General features: G+C 40.8%; 1 protein-coding gene across 1 annotated transcript in view; it reads right to left on the reverse strand.

Annotated features, from left to right (window-relative positions):
* The window catches only part of TGFBR3 (transforming growth factor, beta receptor III), a 97,311-nt gene that overhangs the window by 48,364 nt on the left and 27,190 nt on the right, over positions 1–21,757 (reverse strand). Inside the window, exon 2 of the mRNA XM_009081542.1 lies at positions 17,124–17,308. Coding sequence (XP_009079790.1) covers positions 17,124–17,308 — 185 coding nt within the window. The remainder of the gene's footprint in view (positions 1–17,123; positions 17,309–21,757) is intronic.

The raw sequence follows: 21,757 nt of genomic DNA on the forward strand, positions 1-21,757 counted from the left end.
ACTTCATCTCAGAAACAGCTAGGTCAAGTCCTTTTGGTATGAAGGAAATGGAGAAGTATCTCTTTCAACTGATCTCAGACAAGTTTATTCAAAGCCAACATCTATCAGACAAGACAGATGGTTTAAGACTTCATGAAGATTTCTGCCTGCTGGTTTGGTCACATGAGCAAGCATACAGAGCAATCATACTACTTTAGTGGGAAAATCAGAGACTCTTTTGCAACTGCATCTACTGTCAGATTTTGTAGTTGCTATTCCTTTAGGCTTTGGAAATTAAATATGCATGTAATATAAAAATATATTATTATTTCCATACATGCATGGAAATATTAACAAAGTTTGATCCATAGTCAGAAGTCATGATGTATCTATCCATGCCTTTGGCTGAAACTGTAGGATAAATTATATTACATACTGGAATTTTACTACATTTCTGCCTGAAAAGTGCAGATCCTTAAGAAAAGCTACATGACTTCAACACAAAACCAATTAATTTTTCATATCATAGTACGTTAAGGGGTTGCAATTGATCTTAGGGATCATCTAGCCCCAGCCCCTGCTGCTCTGGGTAGGGGCACCTCCAATTAGACCAGACTGCTCAAGGCTTTATCCAACCTGGCTTTGAGCACTGCCAGGGCTGGGGCATCTACAACCTCCCATGGCAAGTAAATGAAGTGCTTCTGTGAAAATTTTCAGGATAAAGGCAATTTTGCATTATTGCACTCCTCAGTTTGCTCATGAGTAAGACAGCAACAAAACACATAATGAGGAATTCATATTCCTAGTCCTAAACTTGGGAAGGAATATAGTTAACATGACCATGCTTCTGCACCAGCCTGTCACTATATTCCTTAGCATATATATTCTCTGTTACTATACTTGTTTGTACAACAGAGTCCTTGGCATGATCTTGGTTTCCTAGACTAAAAAAAAAACAAAAACAAAAACAAACCCAGAGCTGCTCACAAACTGCTCAGGACCATCTTGGTCATTGCATTTTTCATAATTCATTTCTGCTTCAGAGCTAGCACTGCTGAGGAACACCTGAACAACCTAGTCTGAATGTGTCTGTTCCCACTGAGAAGTCATACAAAATTAACAGACTCCTTAAAGTGTAACTATTTTCCCCCTTATATTTATGATTGTCCCCATCACTGTCAGCACCTGATGATATACAGCAATGGTATCTATTATAGCAGACTTTTTCTGTGCCTTGGAAAGTTTTTCAAGCAAGCGGCTGTGGATTTGAACTGTGGAGACTAAGTAAAAGCCTGGACTTTGACTATGTGCCAGAGGTACCCAAATGCCTCTTCCACTCCTGCTTCAGAGACTGAAAGGCTTAACAGGACTCTAAGGTGTTACAAGCTTATGACATTGACACAAGCACAAGTGCAACACTTCAGCTGTACTGGTGCCTCCAGCATGACACCATCCCTCTCTCTAGCTCTGCCTTGTTAAGTTTACTACTGCTCCCAAAGTCTTGCCTCATTGCTAACTCATGGAATGGCTGCCTCCATGCACAGCACTGCAGTGGAAGATCCTCATCCCTACTCTCCCTACAGCAGTATCTCTCAAAAAGATGTAATTTCTGCTCGAGTACTCCCACTGTGGCTCTAGTTACACCATATAATTGGCCAAATCCTCAGTGACCCCCTTCCCCTGGCCACTCTTCTGTCTCATCTCAGCTAGTGAGCTCTTCAAGGTACATCCTTTCTCAAATGTCTGGACAGCTCACTGCACCTTCTAAACACACCACAAATTAATAGAAAGGTACTGCATCACTTCTAAGCACCAAACAAAATGTTTCTAATTAATAGCAGAAGAGCTACCTATAAATTTTCCCTTGCTTTTTGTATTTTCACTGGCAGAATCCACATTACTAAATATTTATGTGAAGCCTTGCCCAGAAACTCCATCAGAAACCAATTGTACATGTATGCAGTGCTACACAGAAGGTTCTGTACACATGGTGTGAAATTCTGAACTCATTAAACTCTGCCATAAAAGTCTCCATTTTTTTTCCTGAAACTCCGTTATAATCTCTTTTTCTTAAAAAAAAAATAATCAGGTGTCCAAAAAGATACATTCTCCATCCATTCTTACAGGTTAAAATAAGCTTATAAAATACACATATTTTGTACTTCTGAACAACACACTGCCTCAAAGTCTTCTGCATCTCAGGCAGCTCTGCAAGCAGTTCAGTCAAACAATACCAGAATCATTAAATGGACTAGGGCACTTCTAGGTCACCTAGTCCATTTAAAAAGCAGCTGCTATTGCTCTGCTCATGTTATTTTAAAAACATATTAAGAGATAGCACATTAACTGAGCAGACAGAAGCACAACAGTACAGGAAAATACTTTAACATGGTCCAATACATCCCTCGCTCCCAGGGAAAGGCTCATTTGATCACTGAGCTGCAGCACAGCCAGCATTTCCACTGTGCAACCAACAGAGAGGCCAGACCTTCTGGACATGACTGTCAGCAATGGTCCTCTCAGAAGACTCAACCTCAGCACCAGCTTAAGCTCCTCTTCCAGACTCATGTCTGCCCTTTGTGGCACCCTTTGGGACACACTCCTCCAAATAATACATTACTAACTTGTGAGGAATAGAACAATTTGGTCATAGGTGAAAATTGTAGATTAAAGCTATTATGAAAATCTTAAAACAAATGATACAAATTTGTTTTTTAAAAGCTTATAGCTACAACAGGGACATGAACCACAGAGAAGTTCTGTCATTTTTGATAGAATACATTTTTCAATGCATGTTAAAAAATTCTCAAAAATGTCTTAAAGATACCACATTTCACAGGTGCCATGTCTATCAAACCTACCCTGACATTACTTAGCTGTATCTGTGTGTACTCATGCTGGTCACTACTATCTGCACAGTCTGCACAGAGTTCCTTTAAGGTCTCCAGCAGCAGCAAGGTTAAGGCAGCTGCAGAGGCTTCTGTCCCCAGAGAGCAGAGTTTCATGGAAGGCTGAGTATCACCACAGAAACCAACTACAAAAACAGTCTACCGGCTCCTGCCCCGTTACTCTGGTAAAGCAATTTGTACTACGTGAAAGGCAAGGACACAAATGCTGAAAACTGATCAAAGTAAATGCTGCTGTTAAAGTACCATTTTGTTTTGCTGACTTCAAGTCATCAAATCACAGACTCAGTGTTTTGTTCTAAAAAGATGAAAGTTAAGCGCCAAGGATTCGTAAGGTTGAACTAACTACTACACCATGAAGACCTTTAGATACATTCACAGCACATTTTCTTAAACAGCCATTACAAATTTGTGATAATAAGCTGGGCCAAAAAAAATGCTATGTTGTATTGAATTACACTGCCTAGGCTTAGACAGCTGTTCTCTAAAAAAGAAGAAAAAAAATATTTTAACTCTCAGATCACCTAAGCACATTTTCTGACTTACAAGTGATACACTAAAGACGGATTTATGACATCTTAACTCATTACTCTTCTGCAAAGATTAAATTAACTCATTCAAAGCAGGCAAAATTTAGAGCAGAAATTTGAAAATTTATACCTAGCCCTGCCCTAAGTGTTCTCGCTCTTTTTGTTAATATAATATTTATAGGACATAATTTATTCTGGTATTGCAACAGTCAAACCAATATGAAGAAACATTTTTGCAGTTCACTCATGTCTATTAATCAATACTAGGAGATTTAGAATTTCTACGGAATTTGACTTGATAAAATATAGTGTGGATACACTGGCTATAAAAGAATTTAGTCAAGGATTAATCCATGAATCCACCTCAAGTGGTGGGATCAAGTACTGCACTGCTTTTTAGATGTGTTTATCAACTACTTTGGGAAGGATCCCCAGGCCATTTTTTTTTTCTTTTTAAGATGAAAGTAGAGAAAAAGTGTACTCTTTAGACAGGGACTGTGAATTCAATATGGAACACTGGCTTTTTCCTCCCCCTCATATTTTTGCTATGCTCAATGCATATTGTGTTACAGATTTGATACCAAGCCAGCTATAGTAGATTGCAATGCCCAGCTTTCAGGAGCCAACAGTTTCCGAGAGAGGAAAACAGCAGTTTTTCCAAGAAATGCAAAATATGTTCACATGGTGTTACAGCTTGAAGGTAAATTTTGCTCAAAAGAGTTATACATATTTGCACTCTTAAATCAAACAATTGTATAAAGCCAGTTCCTATAAGCACACAAGACCCCACCACTTCCCTTCTGGGAAGGTTCTCCAATGCAGACTCCTCATTCAGACATGGCAAGCCACTGTTTTTTGAAAACTCACTCCAGCAATGAGACAGAATACCTTCAAAACAGTATCAGAGAAGCAACTAACTCCGGAAAACTGCAATGCCGTTAAAAACAAGTACTCATACCTACAGAAAGTTACTTTTTCTCTTGCAGAATTCAATGCAGTGCAACCCTTCTTTCTGCAGGCCAGGACTAATGGATGCTGCTGGGGCATGGACCTGCTCCTCTAGGAGAGAGCAGGAAGCCTGTGAGGCATGAGGCAAGGAAAGACCTTTTCTTTTTGCATTACTCCTAGGATGAGGCAGGACTCAGTCCTCAGGGAGTGGGTCTGAGATCCTGGTAGCATTTACCAGCTATGTGGAAGACCGAAGTTTATTTCCAAGGCTCACACATTACTCTAATTCTAAAATCAACCTTTGCTTACTTTATCCTAGTATATGATTGAAAGTGTATTGGCATTGCCGGGACCTTCTCACTCACACAGGACTGGGAGAATCAGATTGACTAAACTGCAGTTACAACTCAGTCATAAAAATCATGGGAAAGATTCACCCCTGGCATAATTTCACTGAAGCTACTGGCATTAAACCAGAGACTGATGTGGTCCCATATATTACTTCATTAAAAAATAATACTATTGCACAAGCTGTTGACCCTTATGATGTACCACCCAGACTGGAAAACTAGGCTCCATCAAGAAGACAACAAAAGAACAGAAAGGTTGATAAAGGCTACCCAACTATGATCTATGGCACATTGCACTCTCTTCAGTAAGATGTACTGTCAGAAACCTTTGACTGAAATGTGTTTGCAATCTCCTTTTTGTTTCTGCCTGTTTGTCCTGCAACATGGGCTCAGAGTCAGGGTGTGCTGTGCTAGAGACAAAGACCCTAAAAATCAAGTCCTGCACCAAGTGCACATGCCAACATCCACTAACAAACTATTTTCAAGTATGCTTGATATTCTCAGAGGCCTCTTTATAAGGAAAACACATTATTAATGATTCCGAGGAGAAATGGCAGCCCCAGAGACTGTCTTCAAGGGGAGAACTAAGCAAAGCTCCCTTTGCCTTCTGTGAGGATGGAGCACTAGCCCTGAATTCGGTGCCTGTTGCACTCAGGGCAACATGCTGCCTTTAGTGAAGATCTAACGTTTACCAGCACAACCAGCTTGAAAACTGACCTGCCCATCCACTGACAGCAGCTGTAGCCAACAGCCGGATGAGAGAGTCCATTAGAACAGAAGTCTAAGAGCGTGCAGCATATTCAAATATTATCTGTACTTCTCCCACCAGTCTAAGCTCTGGTACTTTTCTAGCCCTAAATATTAAATGACCAAGCTGAGGGTCTCTGCTACAGAATGGAATTATAGCATGTTTAGATGTCTTCATGTGGATTCGCAATTCAGATGCTCCATGCAACAGACTAAAAAAAGCAAATTATAAGTGAAATTTAGTACTGGAACATTATCAAAGACCCTATGTGCAAGGTAACTGCAGCAGTGTACAGTGGTATGCTGTGTGAAACTAAACAAACTGCTCAGTTCCTGGCAGCACAGTCACTTGTAGCTGGTTCATAACTGGTGCTTTATGGCACCAGTGATACTTTCCCCTCAAAAGTGTAAGAGTAGCCAACCATGCTGGTAAGGTTTTACGAGATGCAGTGACTGACATGCCTGTTCAGAAAGCACCACAGTTTGCACAGCATCTGAAAGTTGTGACACAAGGAGACATTACAAAACAGTGCTTCTCACTTCATGAAAACCTTGTACCATTTCTGCCCAAAGCTTAGTCACATAATTTATATTCAGACAAAAACACAGCCAGCTAATTTCCAGTGCTCCAAAGTTGTTATTCTAAGCTGGAGCTGGCAAATGCTAATAATTTATGCAAATAGCTAGGTAATTAAAAAACTAGAACCAAAGTTATTCCTGATACAAATAACTTGGCAAACAGGCAGGTCAGTTATTTTAGTTCTATGTGCACTAGAAAGTGTTATTATTTTCACAGTGCAAGAATGAAAATAGTGAGGGTTTGTATAGGGACAGAACACAAAGGGTAATAACTGTATTAGCGTAAGTCATACTGAGAGAGCTACTTCTGTTACAGTGATCTTAAAAATATAACTTGAATTCACTGATAAATTTTATGTATCATGCACACATGTAAACTGCCTGTTTTAGCATTGTTTACCTGAATTATACAAGATCCAGCTTTCCCTGTGCACATACATTTCAATTCAAATTTTATGTCTTCAATATTCTGCATTATATAGCTAGGAGAACCAGAGTTCTCTTCAAAAAAAAAAAAAAAGGTTTTCCAAAAACATCTGGCCACAGCAAAGCAAGCAGACAGTTGCACAGGGAACTCTGCTCAGCTCTGCCAATCAAATCTAACTTTCCCATGATAATCCTCACTTTGGTCACCTGGAGAGCAAGGGTTGTCTACAGTGACCAGCCCTGGAGTTTGACCAATGGAAAGCCTGTGCCCACCAGTGCAATGCTGGGACCACTGCACCCACTCTGCCTGTGGCCTGAACTAGACACTCAGGCTCCCAAAGGTTAAGTGAAACCATTTGTGCCATCTGCCCTTCTCCAAAGCAGCCAGGCTTCCCAGCTCTCCAGACCTAAAAACACAATGTTTCGCTCAGCTTTGCAATAAATCAGTTGATGTCAATTCCGTTCACATGGCATATAATGAATTCTGAGGGGACAGTCATCCTTTTATACATTTTGTGGGAAAATTTCTTCTGGGCTTAGATCTGTTTAAGGGCACAGCATTCATTCCTGTAAGCTGCAAGTACAGCATCTCCCATATTGCTGTTAGTGGCCTATTTGAAAAATGGTATCACATCAGACCAAGCTTTACTTTAACAATTGAGGTAGAAGACTCGTGCGAAAGTGAAACAACTTCCCTGAGAAGATTCTATTCTGCACTTACATGTGCATATATTGCAGTCAGATACTTGAGGTAGAGTTCCCAACACCCTGAAAAAACAAAGGGGTGAGGAGGGGGTTAACTCCTATGTTGGAAGACATATAAGTACATACTAAAAAGCAGCTCCTGTCCCAAAGGAAATGCTTCTTAAACTGACAGATAAAAGACAGATGACAAAGTTCTGCCAGGACCATTTTCCTTAAATGCATTTGAAGCATTCTGAGAAAATCTACACAGGCTTTTCCAGGCAAACATAAGTTTCTGCTGCCTGTATTTTCAGCAAGTTAGGTAGGTGCTAGTCACCGAGTCAGGAATGACACAGCTGCACTAGTGTATCACTGCAATATTGATACATCTTGCCACTCAACAGGTCTAGTTAGTCATGGCTCAGTAAGATACTAACCATGGGTTCAGAAACAGTGTTAGCTCTATCTCATCTCTACCAGGCTCTGATGGTAGAGTTGACACAGCAGGTTCATAGTTCATCTCAAGTGCAAAACACCATGCAGATGCAACATAGTATAGTGTCTTAAGAACATCATGGCAAAACTGGAATACAGAATTTCCAAATATCAGGGTAAATCCTGAGTAGCTTAATACCATATTTTCCCAGGTTTCACGAGCTGCAGGTGGTGAAGGGAAGGAGGCTGAGAAAATAAGGCTTCAGAAAACAAGAAAATACTGCAAATAAACATTAAAAAGAATGACAGAAAGACTACAGGATAAAGGGTTATGTCATTTGAAATCACCCAAATACAAAACAATTCGGTTCTCACAGGTTTTGAAGCTAGTCCACACACAGATCCAGATGACTGGAAAGCAAGAAACATTATTCTACAGGTGTCTTTTAAAGAGGCACTGTCACATAGGGAAGCACAAAATGTGGAGTTCAAATCTTTACTGGACATGCAAAATTAAATTCTTGCTTTCCAAGCTAGGGTAAAGAATAGCATGTGTGCATGAGTCATAAAAATGAAAATCTAGCAGCAGCACCAGATTTAAGAAACTGTTTTGTTTACTTTGTTGTCAGTAACCCCCAGCCCAAGTAAGAGTTGGTGGAAAGGTGTGTCTGTAACACACACATGCTCACAAATGGTATAAGAAGTTAAATACAAAGGAAACTGCTGTCAGAAGATTAAAGGTGGCTGTACCCAGTATATTGTCTCTCTACAACCCCTAGGACAGGTCTTCAATCTTCCCCAATTCTTTCTTATTTTCAAACTTCAAAAAATGATCAGAACTTTTAGTCTCTCTACAAACAAAACAGTACTTGGGGAACATTTCACATAATAAATTTATTATACTGACTACACAGAAGAAAAACACACCAAAACCTCTAAGGAACAAAATTTTCTATTTAATCAGGCCCAGTCATATAAGTAAGACTACTCATATGTCTATATAATTGCAGAATCAATACCATGAAATCTGACAAAATCCTCCAGAAGACATTTTTGATGCTGTCACTCAAGTATTTTCTTGCACAACATGCCATTCCATGCATTTCATATCTGCACTGTCTTGCTGATTCTTGCTTGAAAACAGATTTAGTGAATAAAATACTGGCTTGCTTTCTAGCTAAGTAAGAAAGAACCAACTGCTGCTCCTTGCATGCAGTATTTTTCCACATAGCTTCTGAAGCATTTTCAGTGTCCAATTTACTTCACTGTAAGTATCTCTTGAAACCCAGTTAGTGGAGGAAAGAAGGCATGTTCCAATGGTCTATTCTGAAGAGACACCTACAATGCAAGTGTCACTGTACTCTGCAAAACCAACATCATACAGAGTCACCTTTCCCAACAGACCTCAGAACTCCATTTATATTTACAGGCACTAGCAGATTGTGCCCATGCAGAAGAAATGAAGACTGTGCTTCCTTGAGTGATGACAGAAGAATGAGCCAGACTTCAAACAGTCTACAGGGTAAGGGAATGCTGCTTATCTCCAGAAAGGTGACAGTTTTTAATAGTTTTCCCTGGCTGATGAGATTTGGGTCATCACCAAATATTACCATCCACCTAGAGACACTAACTACTGCCACCAACATGTTTATTACATGCAGCACAAGCTCCAATCATAATAAAAATATTTATTATAAATTGCAATGGCAATTGCTAAAGAGACAGGATCAGGTATGAATTACCTATAATTCTTTCAAACTTTTTCAATCAATTTAAGTTTCAGATGTTTGTACCTCACGGTGGTGCTATTTTCGCATCTTCTCCTTTAAAAAACAAGTTTTCCTACTGGAGCAGTATTCTGTTTATGTTTCACAGAGAAAATAAAGAGACTCTTCTAGAGAACCACAAACTTGAGTGTTATCAAAAGCAAGATCTACATAAAAACACCCAACCAATTAAAACATTTGTTGTTCTTCTCCTATCTGGCCACTGCATGGTTTTACTTTTTCAGCTGATGCAGGAGCATGGCTGTCAGGCACAGCAAGCCCAACACAATTTATGTTGGAAATTTTCCCCTATGCTGAGAGACTGAAGGAGAACGACTTCATTAGTTCCAGCTTTTGGTTCAAATAGACACTCCAGAGAACAACATAAACATGGCCACTTATGACAAGAGTTGCTCCAGCATCTTGCACACACTCATGCACAAGTCCAAAGCTAGACTGGAATCTGACCATGGGGTTTGTGATATAAATGGACTCCTGGAAATGTCATCACTTCCTTAATTATCTTTTCTTGGGGAAAGTAACTACAGACAAAGCAGTAATTTATAAATACTCTAAGGCATGTCAGATAGAAGCTTTGAGGGAAGTAGATATCATGAATGTGAATCACAGTTTATGATGAAAAATCAACACACTTGCATCTGCCTGAAAGAATGTGTGAGCGCATGTGCACAGTGTGCTTACACACACAAGCCACAGAGAGAGAGAGAAAGAGAGAGAGTGTCCATCTAGTAAACAGCAGCAGCAGCACTGTTTCTTTCTACAATCCTGCAACAGCACACCAGGACCTGCAGCACTTGCATCAGAGGAAAACAAGGGAGTCCAATTTTCAGCTTCCAACAGAACATTTTCAACAGCAGTCAGCAAAACCAAAAACTGCGAGTAATCAGAACACTCATTCTGACATTTTTCCTCCTGAACCCGTTAGCCTTCTGTGGTAGGCCTTGGCATGGCTTCAGACACCGCTCCACGCAGCTCTCTGAACTGAGAACAGGGCTCACTTTCTGCACACAGCAAACAGTCCCGTTTCTAAAAACGGAAAATACCGAGGCTTTGCACAGCACTTTCCAAATCATGAGATGTCACTGCTGCCTCTCTAAGAGCAGACATGTGTCCAGCCACGCTCCTGCAGGACACCCAGCTCTATACAAACAGGCTCCTCTGGCCGACACAGGACTTCCTCTGACAGTTCTGGTGGGCAGAACTTGAAACGATTGCCAAATCCAATGACCAGCAAATCCCAAGCCGGCTAAAAACAACCCACAAAGACTGCAGTCCAGAGCAAACAAGATGAAAAAGCCACATTAAAAAAGGCAGGACTTTATGCAGGCAGATGCTTCAAAGTGCTAACAAAGAGAAGAGGAGGAATGGGGTTGTGAGGGCTTTTAAAAAACGAACAAACCAACAGCCACTCCAGCCTCCCCTTCTTAAGGACATGGCAATGCCACGTTCATCAATCAAGGCAATTGAGACATCAGTGTCACTTTAGTGTATTAGTTGCAAAGGAGTTGCAGCTTTCAGCAGACATCTGAGACAGACACTGAATGATTACAATTTCTCTGGAGTATGCTGCCTGTATCTTTAAGGCTTTATAAGGTCTGTCATGTGCTTCATTTCTGATTCAGTTCAGTACTCCAGCAGGCCAGAAAGGGCTGTTGGGCAAGGCTGTGCATAAAGGAAGTAACAGCAGCCTGCGAAACCACCCTGGTGAGCCAATGGAGCTGCAAAGGCTATAGGCAAGCTTTGGAAAATACCCAAGATCAGAGATGGATGTGATGAGAAACTACTGCTTTACAAGCAACAGATACAGGGTGTTCCTAGAGTATGTCTGCCACAGCACCACTCACAACTTAACTCTGAGACCTCACTGGCACAGAGAGCTGATGGAAGCATCAATTCATCTGGACTTCCTGTTCTCAATTTTCTGATGTGGCACCCTTCTTCTCACAAAACATCATGCAAGAAGACTGCAATAAAAAGCAGCAGGCAGCCTCAAGACAGAGGTTTTCAGGTGGCCAAACTTATTTTCTACTGTGACTCCACAGGTCCTGTTTGGACTACGTTGCTTCTGCACAACTTTGTGAGCCACAGAACATGAAGGAACAAGCAGTAACAGGGTAAAGTGATCAAGCTGATCTTGATATGCTCAGCATAACAGGAGCACTGGCCAGCTGAAGGTTTAAAACCCCTGTACATACTTGCACTGAAACTTGTAAGTCTGCTGCTGTAACTAGAGACCCACTACTGCTGCCAGGCTAAGATGGTCAAATAGCAAGAACAGCAAAATACCCTTGAATGTTCAGATCCGGTCTGTACCTTGGCAGAGGCACAGTGCTTTGCTTTATCTCTCAAAGCTTCTTCTAAAGCAATAACTATTTTCCTTCAAAGCACAGGCCTTTGACCTACTAGAAGTACTAAACATACCCACGTGCAGCAGTGTAGGCTTCCCACCACACCACGGTAAATGAGCAGAAGGCAGATGCAAGGCAGCCTGGCAAAACCAAGCAATATATCCTTTATTTCCCAGCCTGATACTGCACCACATATTCCAGTCAGCTCTCCAAAAACATAAAATTTGTACAACCAAGTGATCTGGCTGTACAGATCCAATATTAACGTTAGTGAGGTCTGTGGTCCTACTTTTAAGTTTAATCTCACAGAAGTAACTAACTCTTTATTCTTGAACTTCTTATTTTAGTATGAGTTTAGGACTGCATAACATAATGATCCAATAATTTTATTTTGTATTATTAAACCCAAACTTCAGGGTGCTTCAAAAATTCAAATTCAACTAGCCTATCTTGTCAGTGTTAGAGCAGCTGATTAAGCTGACACCGACAGCTTCAGCATAAAAAAAGCCACAGTAGAAAAAGAAGCTGACCTTATTTTTATTACATGTGAGAACATGAGGTATCAGAAAACAGTGTAAGTGGACATTTGATTGGAGCTAACTAGAAACTTGCTTTAACGAATGCACTTTTAGAGGAAGAAATTAAAAACATGGAACCAAACGAATAGGTAACAAAATCCTCACTAACTCCAGCTGTCAAATAACAAACCTTGAATTCCCTTCCTGTCTGCTGTCGGCACAAGACCTGCAGGCCCCCTCTGACCATGGCTCTGGAGCTGCAGGTCAGCATGTTTAAACTATGCACAGAAAGTGGCCCCTTTATCCGAGCTAAATCTCAAGGCTGTCCCTGAATCTCTGGATGCCTGAGCACGAAACAAAACATTTTTCCCTGACATAGCCTTGGGTAAGGCTGTCATGGTATTAAACTTCTGAAAACAGTTAAAACAAACACACTAGGAAATACAGTAAACATGTAGAAAAATAGGCAAAATGAACTGATCAACACCCAGATCTTCATAGTCCTCAAACACAGAAACACTGAGACACAGAGGAATTATCCTGAATTCAGGATGGTCTGGAAAGGTCAACATATAGAAATACATTATCAGGTGACTGTTACAGAGTCTTTTCCTGCTCTATTTTTACAGCTTACTGGATCTCTTCAGAAAGTACCTAAATATTGTCCTTAAACCATTTTGCCCAGCATTTTATGACTTGTAAGTGGGTTGGCTCAGGTACCTGAGATACATCACTAGCAAGAATCAAGCTATTATAATTAGCCTACTCCACAGGAACTAACAGGCATTGAAATACCAGGTTTATTCTCAAAGGAAATGTTGAAAAAATATTATTAAATTGTTGCCAAGTAACACTGATTGAACAGTGGGGAAAAAGGTCTGGCGAATTATTACAGCCTCAGTGGCATTACTCAAAATTATAAAAATAAAGACAAGTCCTTGATTTTCCTGCCTTCATTTCACGTAACACATGTTAAACATCTGTATCAGGCATAACATCTTAAAGCTATTGAGGATGAGGATGTCAATGAAAACAATAGTGAGTCCATTGCCAGGAACTCTAATTCCATGTATTCATATGTATTCAATCCTAAGTATTCACATGAGATTAATTTTATATGCCCCTCCTCCCCCCCTTTAACTATTTCAATTGTGACTGTGTGCCTGAAGCAGCTCAGGGAAATTCAAATGACAGGCATAATAAAAGAATCATCCATTAATTTAAGACTTGATAATATACCTATAGAATTACTTTAATCTTCAAATAATTTTTACACTTTTCTATACACATTTTTCTAGTGCAACCCTCTAGAGTTTCCAAGTGCCTCCAAAAACAATAATTCTTTCTCAGAACAAGCAGCTCCATGAGGAAGCAACTATCTCCTTTCTAAAAACTGGGAAACTGAAGCAGTGAAGATACCCAAAGCCGAAGAGAAAGTTATTGTAAGAGTTCAGTAGTTCCTGGCATTCAGCTGAGACCGAGATCAGTACAGAAATGCACACACGCGCTCACTTCCCCAGGAATATTTGATCAAATAAAACAAACAAAAAAGGCTTGCATTTTTCATGCCAAGTTCAATATAAACACTTGAGGCTATTACATGCACCCGTATTCTATTTCCTATGATAAAGCATGGCCAAATATGAATTGTGATAAAAGACATTTCTAAGAAATACTTGAAAAAGATTGGAACTTCAGGGGTTCCTACTCGGTGAAAGTGCCTTCCCAGCCTTAGCATATGAGATGTATATGGCGATTAATGAAGTAAAATACAAACAAATTCCTTGAAGATCATAGATATGATTACAGCATTTCATGATATGACCTTATATTTACCAGACTTCAGCCTTAACATCAAAGTGCTAAATTATTGATTCAGTTTTGCAAAGACTGTTCAGAATACATAATCCCATGCATTTCCAGTCCCTCTTTTTTGCCTTCCCCCTGCCCCTCCCAATTTACAGGGAAGACAAACATCCAAACCTTATTAACCTTTACTGAAAAGCCTGTATGTGTTACAGGAGGAACACATGCCCCTGCCATGCCCTGCCCCCACATCAGCCATCCCTCCTATGTTTAAATTTGTGAACGCTTGTTGTCTGAATATGCTACACAAGTGTCAAAGTGAGTTAAATTAATGCATACACGTATGTTGCATATTTATGAGAACCAGGATAACTGCACAAGTATGTTTAATGCATGAGCCCGCCAAGGAATTTGCTAGGGGAAGTTTACACTCCTCCCAGCAAGTAAGGAATGTGTAATTTAGCAGCATCCAGCACAGGGCAGGTTAAAAACAAAACAAAACCCGACCTCCTCCCCCAAAGCAAGCCGTCACTTAAAGATTTTCAGATCTTGCATTCCACATTATCAGAACTTCAGCCAACCTCTGAACAAATGCATGATTTATTTTAAACATGCTTTCAGTGCTGTTAAATCTAACTAATGTGCTGTCAAACAAAACCAGTGGTTTTATTCTGGAGTATACTGGAAATACTGTATGACAAACAGATCCTTACCTTTGCTATCAGCATCTGCAGGCAACAGGAAATACCTCAGCGGGTAAATCAAGCTCATGTAACTTGAGGTGATGGGGTACATTCTACTTTTAGACAAAAGGCCACTTCGAGTTGGTTTTTACAATAATGGAAAAGATAACATTTGCTCTGCTTTGTTCTCTAAGTCTGATCCTATAAGTAAAATCCAATCTTTCCAAGTTGTTTACACTCTTTTGCTGGACAATGTCGCCAGCAACCCTTGCTCCAGCTTCCTGTGCATTTTTTGAACAGCCATCTCCAAAGGCTGTGACTGGAAACTGGTTGGAAAATGGGAGGAGGAGGCGGAGGGGCTAAAAATCATGAAATATATTCTGTGCCCTACACTTCTGTGTATCCCAGCAGTACACAGACAAGACAGCTTAGGGCAAACTGCTTTCTTACCATATGCACATTAGGGGAGACACAAGCAGCCTCTTTCTGCTAGATAGCAACTATTTTTATTCAAAACCAAATATTTAAATCTTCTATCACTCTGTCAAGCTGATTAGGCAGTAGGGGCACAGCCTGCATCCTCGTGCATGCGTGACTCGCTCACATTGTGCATGCACACAACGGCACAAACTGCCCAGTTACGCAAGCACTGCTAGCGGCATCAGACCAGAGGGAAATTTGGGTTTATGCAAATGTGTTTGGCAGTCGATTCATGCTGGTCTCTTGGGAGGTACAAGCTCCAGCTGCAGCCTGCTTTGTCCCATCCCTGGGCACCCTTTAGTAACTAAGAAGTTATAAGATTCCCCCTATACCACGTCCCCACCAAGAGCGAGGGCACTCTTCCGCCCGTTTTCAACAAAATTTGTGATTACCTTGTGAGATCTGCTCCTCATACCAAATTTGCCTATGACTTGTCAATGGATTTAAAGTTCCCTGGGAGATGACACAATCACATACAGCTGTTTAATTTTTATAGTAAACTCTGTTACAAAAAACCCCACAAAACAACCAAACCAAACCCCTACAATTTGGTTTTCATGTCCAGAGAACTGATTGTACCTACACTTTTTTCAGGTGTTCACAGTGCACTCATTAGGCTGATAACCCAGTGCCTGGCAAACTAAAGAAGCCTTTATAAAAAAAAAAAAAAAAACCACAAAACAACAAACAAGCAAACAGAAAAACAAAACCAAAAAACCCACCCACAAAGCCCCAAATATAAAAATATCTGTTCCTTACTCCCAGCTCCATTGAAAACAGTGCAATTTTTCTATTCAATTTCATGACAGTTGAACTGAGGACCTGACATTTTTGGTTAAGGGAAGCCAATGAGATGCCCATTGAAAAAATTGTAAATTATTTTTCTTATCATACACTAGACATTAAGACAGTGAATATACTGAAAATGAACACAAGCAACTGAAGTTTCATGGATGCATACAATACACATTGAGCTGAACACAAACCCAACAAGGCTCATATTGAATTCAGTGGAAAGACTGATTCTGGTCAAGAGTATCTGCCTTTATTTTAATCACTGTGAAAGACTGTACTTCAAAGTTCTTTCAGCACAGATTTAGATCCTCTTCTAAGCTTCTCCCTGTTAAATCATCATCTTTCTTCTCTCATTACAAATTCTCTAATTTTGTACACACACATTGCTCTCACAGGACACAGTACTAAGGATTTGTGTGTGTAATACTGCAAGAACATAAACTAAGAAGCTCAGCTGTCAAGGCATGCGATGTTTTCTTTGCACTTTGGCACTCCGCTTTGATGTGTTTTGAGAGTAAACACAGTATGGCACAACTTAACATCAAAAATTTTCTTCTTGTGCTGTTGCTTTCAGAACAGCTGAAGTCCTTGCCAGTCCCTCTGAGCACAACACACATAAACAAGTAATTGGACTACCATAGTCAGCAACACTTGCTTTCTGTGAGCAGTCCCCCCTCAGTGAAGCATCAAGGCTGTATTACAAAGGTGAAAGAATCTGAACTTCACTATTTGTTTATAGTGGTCATGGCAGGGATCCAAAGGTATTCATGTTAATCGACAACACATTTAGGTAAACTATCTGCTTTTGAAGACAGCCAATTCTGTACAGCCCTGTTGTAGATCTAAATCTGTTTCTTATTTCCTTTGCCCACCCCACCACCTTTTTTAAGCATACTCTGCGGTTGTGAAAGGTGATGGAGAGGGTGGCTGGGTATGGAAGCAGTTTACTCATGTGACACACAAAGCATAGGTGGATTGTATCCATACAAATTGCACATGGTTCTTTGTAGTATTGTGGTGCCAATTCAGAAATAACTTTATTCAGCAAACTGATGTATAATAATCCCATCTGCAGACACGCTTGTCACCAAGGATCTGGGCAAAAAGTAATTTCTCCTTTACCTCTCTTTCATGATGGCCAAGACCCTCCTCAGGGTTTCTGAGATTGAGGACGTGCACCTCCTGTGGCAGGCTCGTTGTGCCTCGACTTGCACAGCCAGATAAGACTGTAAAACTCTCCAGCAAGGCATGGACTGGGTGCGAATTGTTAACAGGCGATAAGACACATTCACTCCGAGGCACAGGACCTACAGAAGACAACAAAGATACACATCATTTGGAGAAAAAAGCAATACATCATTTACACTTTCATATAATGCTCATCCTTTTGTTCAGACAACCCACAGGAACACAAGCAGAAGCTTCTTGTTCATTCTCCACAAAATGAAGACACTCATTCCCGTTGCCCTTTTAAGTTTTCCTGAATATGCTAACTCATTGGTTCATGTCCCTCTGAAAGCCTAAATTTCAAGTACGAATTCTGAAATTGAATGTAATCTTTTCTTTACAACAAAACAACAACAAAAAAAAAAACCAAAACCCTAAGGAGAAAAAAAACCCACCACCAGTGATAGCACTCAGAGGAATTGGTTTGTCTTAGATGTGAATTATTTGTTTATGTCAAGCATTGTTATCTCTAAACATTGAAAAATGAAATCACGTATATATAACAATGAAAAGTTAATCTCTAGTATAAAGGTAATCACATCAGGAAGGATTTGGGTGAGTTGGATTTGTTGCTTTTGAAGCAGTGCTGATTTATAGTGCACATCGTTCAAATACATTGTACAAAACAGCAGGCATCTGTCACATGATAAAATGAAATGTTTGTTTACTGAGTCTATTTTGTGTCTGACAGCAATTATCTACACTGATAACAGATATCTAGTCCAAAACAGAGTGTACGCCCTTTCAAATAATCACCACAGCATGATGTAGTGCCATACTCCTATATAGTACGTGAGACAGTGAAATGTGATATAGCAAGATAGCACAAAAGCTGAAACATAGGGAGCAGTTTACATTTAAACTATATCTCAGGAAACTAAAGCAAGACAAATATTTATGAAAAGCAGCCCTGCTTTTCCAAAACTGCTCAAATCCACCCCTGATAGTTACAGATACAGTATGTTTTTGAACCAGAAGGTCACAAGAGAATGTAATTGATTTAACCCCTAATTTGCACAAAGTCATACGATAAGCATTAGACTTGCATGAACCAGTCAGTTCAGAGGATGCCAAGCAAAAACGAGAAATATAAGCTAGAAGCATAAATTTTTTTTCCAGATAGTATACATCTGCAATTGAAGCGAAATGCTTCTTTTGGAAAAAAACTCAAAATTAAAATAAAATCCTCAACGGATCAAATGGCAGAGCTCTGTCTGCTTTTGCCAAGTCTAGAGCCAGCTATTGCAACACTAGAGATATTCGGCTTTGGTGTACACATATCTTTAATTATATTAGCACTGGCCCACACTTTACTGGTTAAAAACACAGTTCTTTCAAGATACAGTTTGCAGCTGGCCATTTATTTAGAAGTCAAAGAGTCCATCTTAAACCAGACTATCTGGAAAAAGCAAAGCCCCTGAGGACAGGGAGATTTCTGCAGTGCCTCAGGCCACATGTGCCTTGTCCTGCCAAAGGGGCCGTTCCTGAAACCCACCAGTGCGTAGTGCATATCCTACCAGCTCCCACAGAGCAGGAATATTTGTAAAGGCAATGCTCAAGGCATAAATTACGCATGCCTGTGCTTGGGGTACAGAGGATAAACAAACATTCTGCTCTCTAAATGAGGAGCTTGGCAGTAGCACTGACCACCAGCTTGGAGGACTTGAGGGATTTTTGTTGGGTTTTTAAATTCCTTTTAAAGAATACACATACAAAATGGGACTAGTCCAAGGAATGATGCTAAGTTTTAGAAAAAAAATTCCATTTAAAAAGTTGCCCTTTATAACAGTTGAAGAAATATTTAGAATTTGTAACAATAATACAACCAGTAGAGAGGCCAAGTTTTCATGATGTACAAGAGCATATCAGAGAACCTACTAATCAATTAGCCCAGCCACTGATGTGTAAGTCCTGCAGCAGCCCATGTTATACAATCTGCACAAAAAGCTTTTCTAAACTCCACAAGCATTTCTTGGGCTAGAGAGCAAATAGAGACAGAAGGAGCACTTGTTCATTGTATTGTTTCTTGCAGACCAGAATGGAGCTGATGTTTGTTAAGATATTTCAATCACAACACACATACACACACACAAAGAACAAGGCGCAAGACTCTGAATTAAAACCAGAAATGGAGTTGCTGACAAAAACATGCACTTTCCTTAGCAAAGGTTCAGGAGAAAGAGCTAATACTTCCCTTGTGATTTCCTTATGAACACCCATTTCCATGCAGTACATCTGCCAATCCTCCCCTCCAGCCTTCATCTGGTATTTATTCTGAACAAATCTGCCACATTGGAGGAGAAGACATCTGGATTTTCCCCTCACTTCCTACAAGGACTCATCCCCATGAGGACGATGGTGACTGGTACATTCAGGATCTGTCTCCCTCACCAGCACCTCAAGTGTGCATTAAGAAATCCCTTGTTCAAGGCCCTGTGTTCCACTGCAAGATGGAAACACTCCCGGAGGGAGCAGAAGTTCATATCCTGAATAACTGTGAGCAGCTGAGATGATTTGCACAGCGATGGACAGACTGAGGCATGCCTGCTCTGCCGTGCTCCGCCTTGGCTGGACAGGAGCCAGATCTCCAGCAGAAACCATGTCACCCTGCTGGCAGTGAGCCCATGTGCACCAGTCCTGAGCGAGGCTTACTGGTGTAGGCCTGCTCTTATACCAGTGAAGCTGCACGGCATCTGGCCACGTGCCCCGCCAGCCTGGGGCAGGCCACCTCCATCAGCTCTGCTTGGAGGGAAGGAGTGCACAGAGCTGTTCTAAGCTGTTCAGTGTAAGAAACCAATGTTTTGGTGGAGTTACTGCATTTGATAGAGTTGCTTTCAGACCAGCCTCATGAGTGACCAAGATACAGTCCTTGAAATCTGAACCACAGATCACAGAGTATCTACTGGAGGCTGCTACACTGCAGTCAGACCACATGTGCTGTGAGACTGCCCACGTACAAGGCATGTTGGTGGAGTAAATAAGAAAGGTTACTCCAGCTGCCGCATTCTTGCCAAGTTTCACATAGATGCCTGTGTAGCTGTATCCTGGGCCCACATTACCCTTCCTCGGAACTCAAGACTCTCATGAACACTGTTTCTCTTAAACATGTTGGCAGTTCCAAACCACAATCCTCATGCACTGATACTCACAGATTTGCCTAACCACCAGTCCGGGAGTAGTGCCATGCCCAAGCATACACTGGCATGCCTGTAGGTAGTGCCAAGTGAAAGAACAACTTACTTCTAGACCACAAAGACCACTGATGCTCAGCCTGTACATGGCACAAGACAGCTCCTTCTGCCACCTTCTCTCTGTTTATGTCGTATTTCAGTCTATTCTCACCCTGCATGCACCCCAGAGCTACCGGAGCTAAGCGCTCAACATTGATTAATAACATTTGTTTCCAATCCGCATTTACAGATCTGTCCCAATCAAAGAAAGGTAGATGCTGCTATGAGGCACTGTCACTCCAGTGAGAGCAGCAAGAGCTCTCCCGTATCCAAATCAGCAGCTCTTGGCTTCCCCACAGATCCCTCCTGCTTATCTTCCTTCCTTCTTGCCACCCTCCTCTGACTAGAAAGCCAGTTACTCCCCCTAGGTAGTTTAAATCCTACAAAATGCATATTCACCACTCTGAAGAAAACCAAACAGAAAGCCCTCTCTATGACACTACTCATCTGATTATTTATCACCTCCTCACTGCCTGCTTGTATTTGAAAGCCAACATGAAACCACAGCCTCATCCTGCTTGGGCTTTACTGTTTTGCTGCTCTGCCCTGGGCTAACCTCAGGATCTGGCCTTGCCAGCTTCCTGCTCCAGCCCCACCCCATTCTTGCTGACCTCACCTGCATCAGCAACACCAACACACTGCCAAAATTCACTATCACCAATGCTTAAGGGTCAGGTTGTCCAATTAACACATCAAGATTGCCTCAGCAGCTCCAAACACCTATAAATACTCTGCTGCATCTAATCCCCATCAAACTGGCACTTCAAGAGTCAAAGGTATCTTCCAGTTTATCCATCCTAGTGCAGTCACAAGCCTTTAGTGCCTTCTCTGCTGAGAGCACAAGTGTGCACACACAGCCATCCTCAGGCTTTTGTTTAACTTCGGAGCATGTGGCCATTTAACCTTGTTAGCAAATCCTGGCTTCTTCCATAATCAAGTTTTAGTTGCTTAATGCTTTTAGAAGATGGAAAGCAGGTTAGTCAGTTTTTAATAACCAATTATTACGTATGTGTTTTACGATGGCAAATGTTTAACGGATTTAGAATTCTAGAGAATCATTTAGTATTGAATTATTTTTCACTTCCAATTAATAAGATTTTAAAGAAAATCAATGCAGACTCAACCTTGTTTGATACTAACATCTGGAACATATTTAATACAACTTCAACATTCTTGTTTCCCATATCATCCATGCTACTAATGAGTAACATGTGTTCTGATGTAAGAAGGTAGCAGAAATGAGAGTAAGACACTAAAGAGGATAATACAACAACCCAAGACAAACTCATAACCGTGATG

The sequence above is a fragment of the Acanthisitta chloris genome, unplaced genomic scaffold (genome assembly GCF_000695815.1).
Source record: "Acanthisitta chloris isolate BGI_N310 unplaced genomic scaffold, ASM69581v1 scaffold8169, whole genome shotgun sequence".
NCBI classification, from domain to species: domain Eukaryota; kingdom Metazoa; phylum Chordata; class Aves; order Passeriformes; family Acanthisittidae; genus Acanthisitta; species Acanthisitta chloris.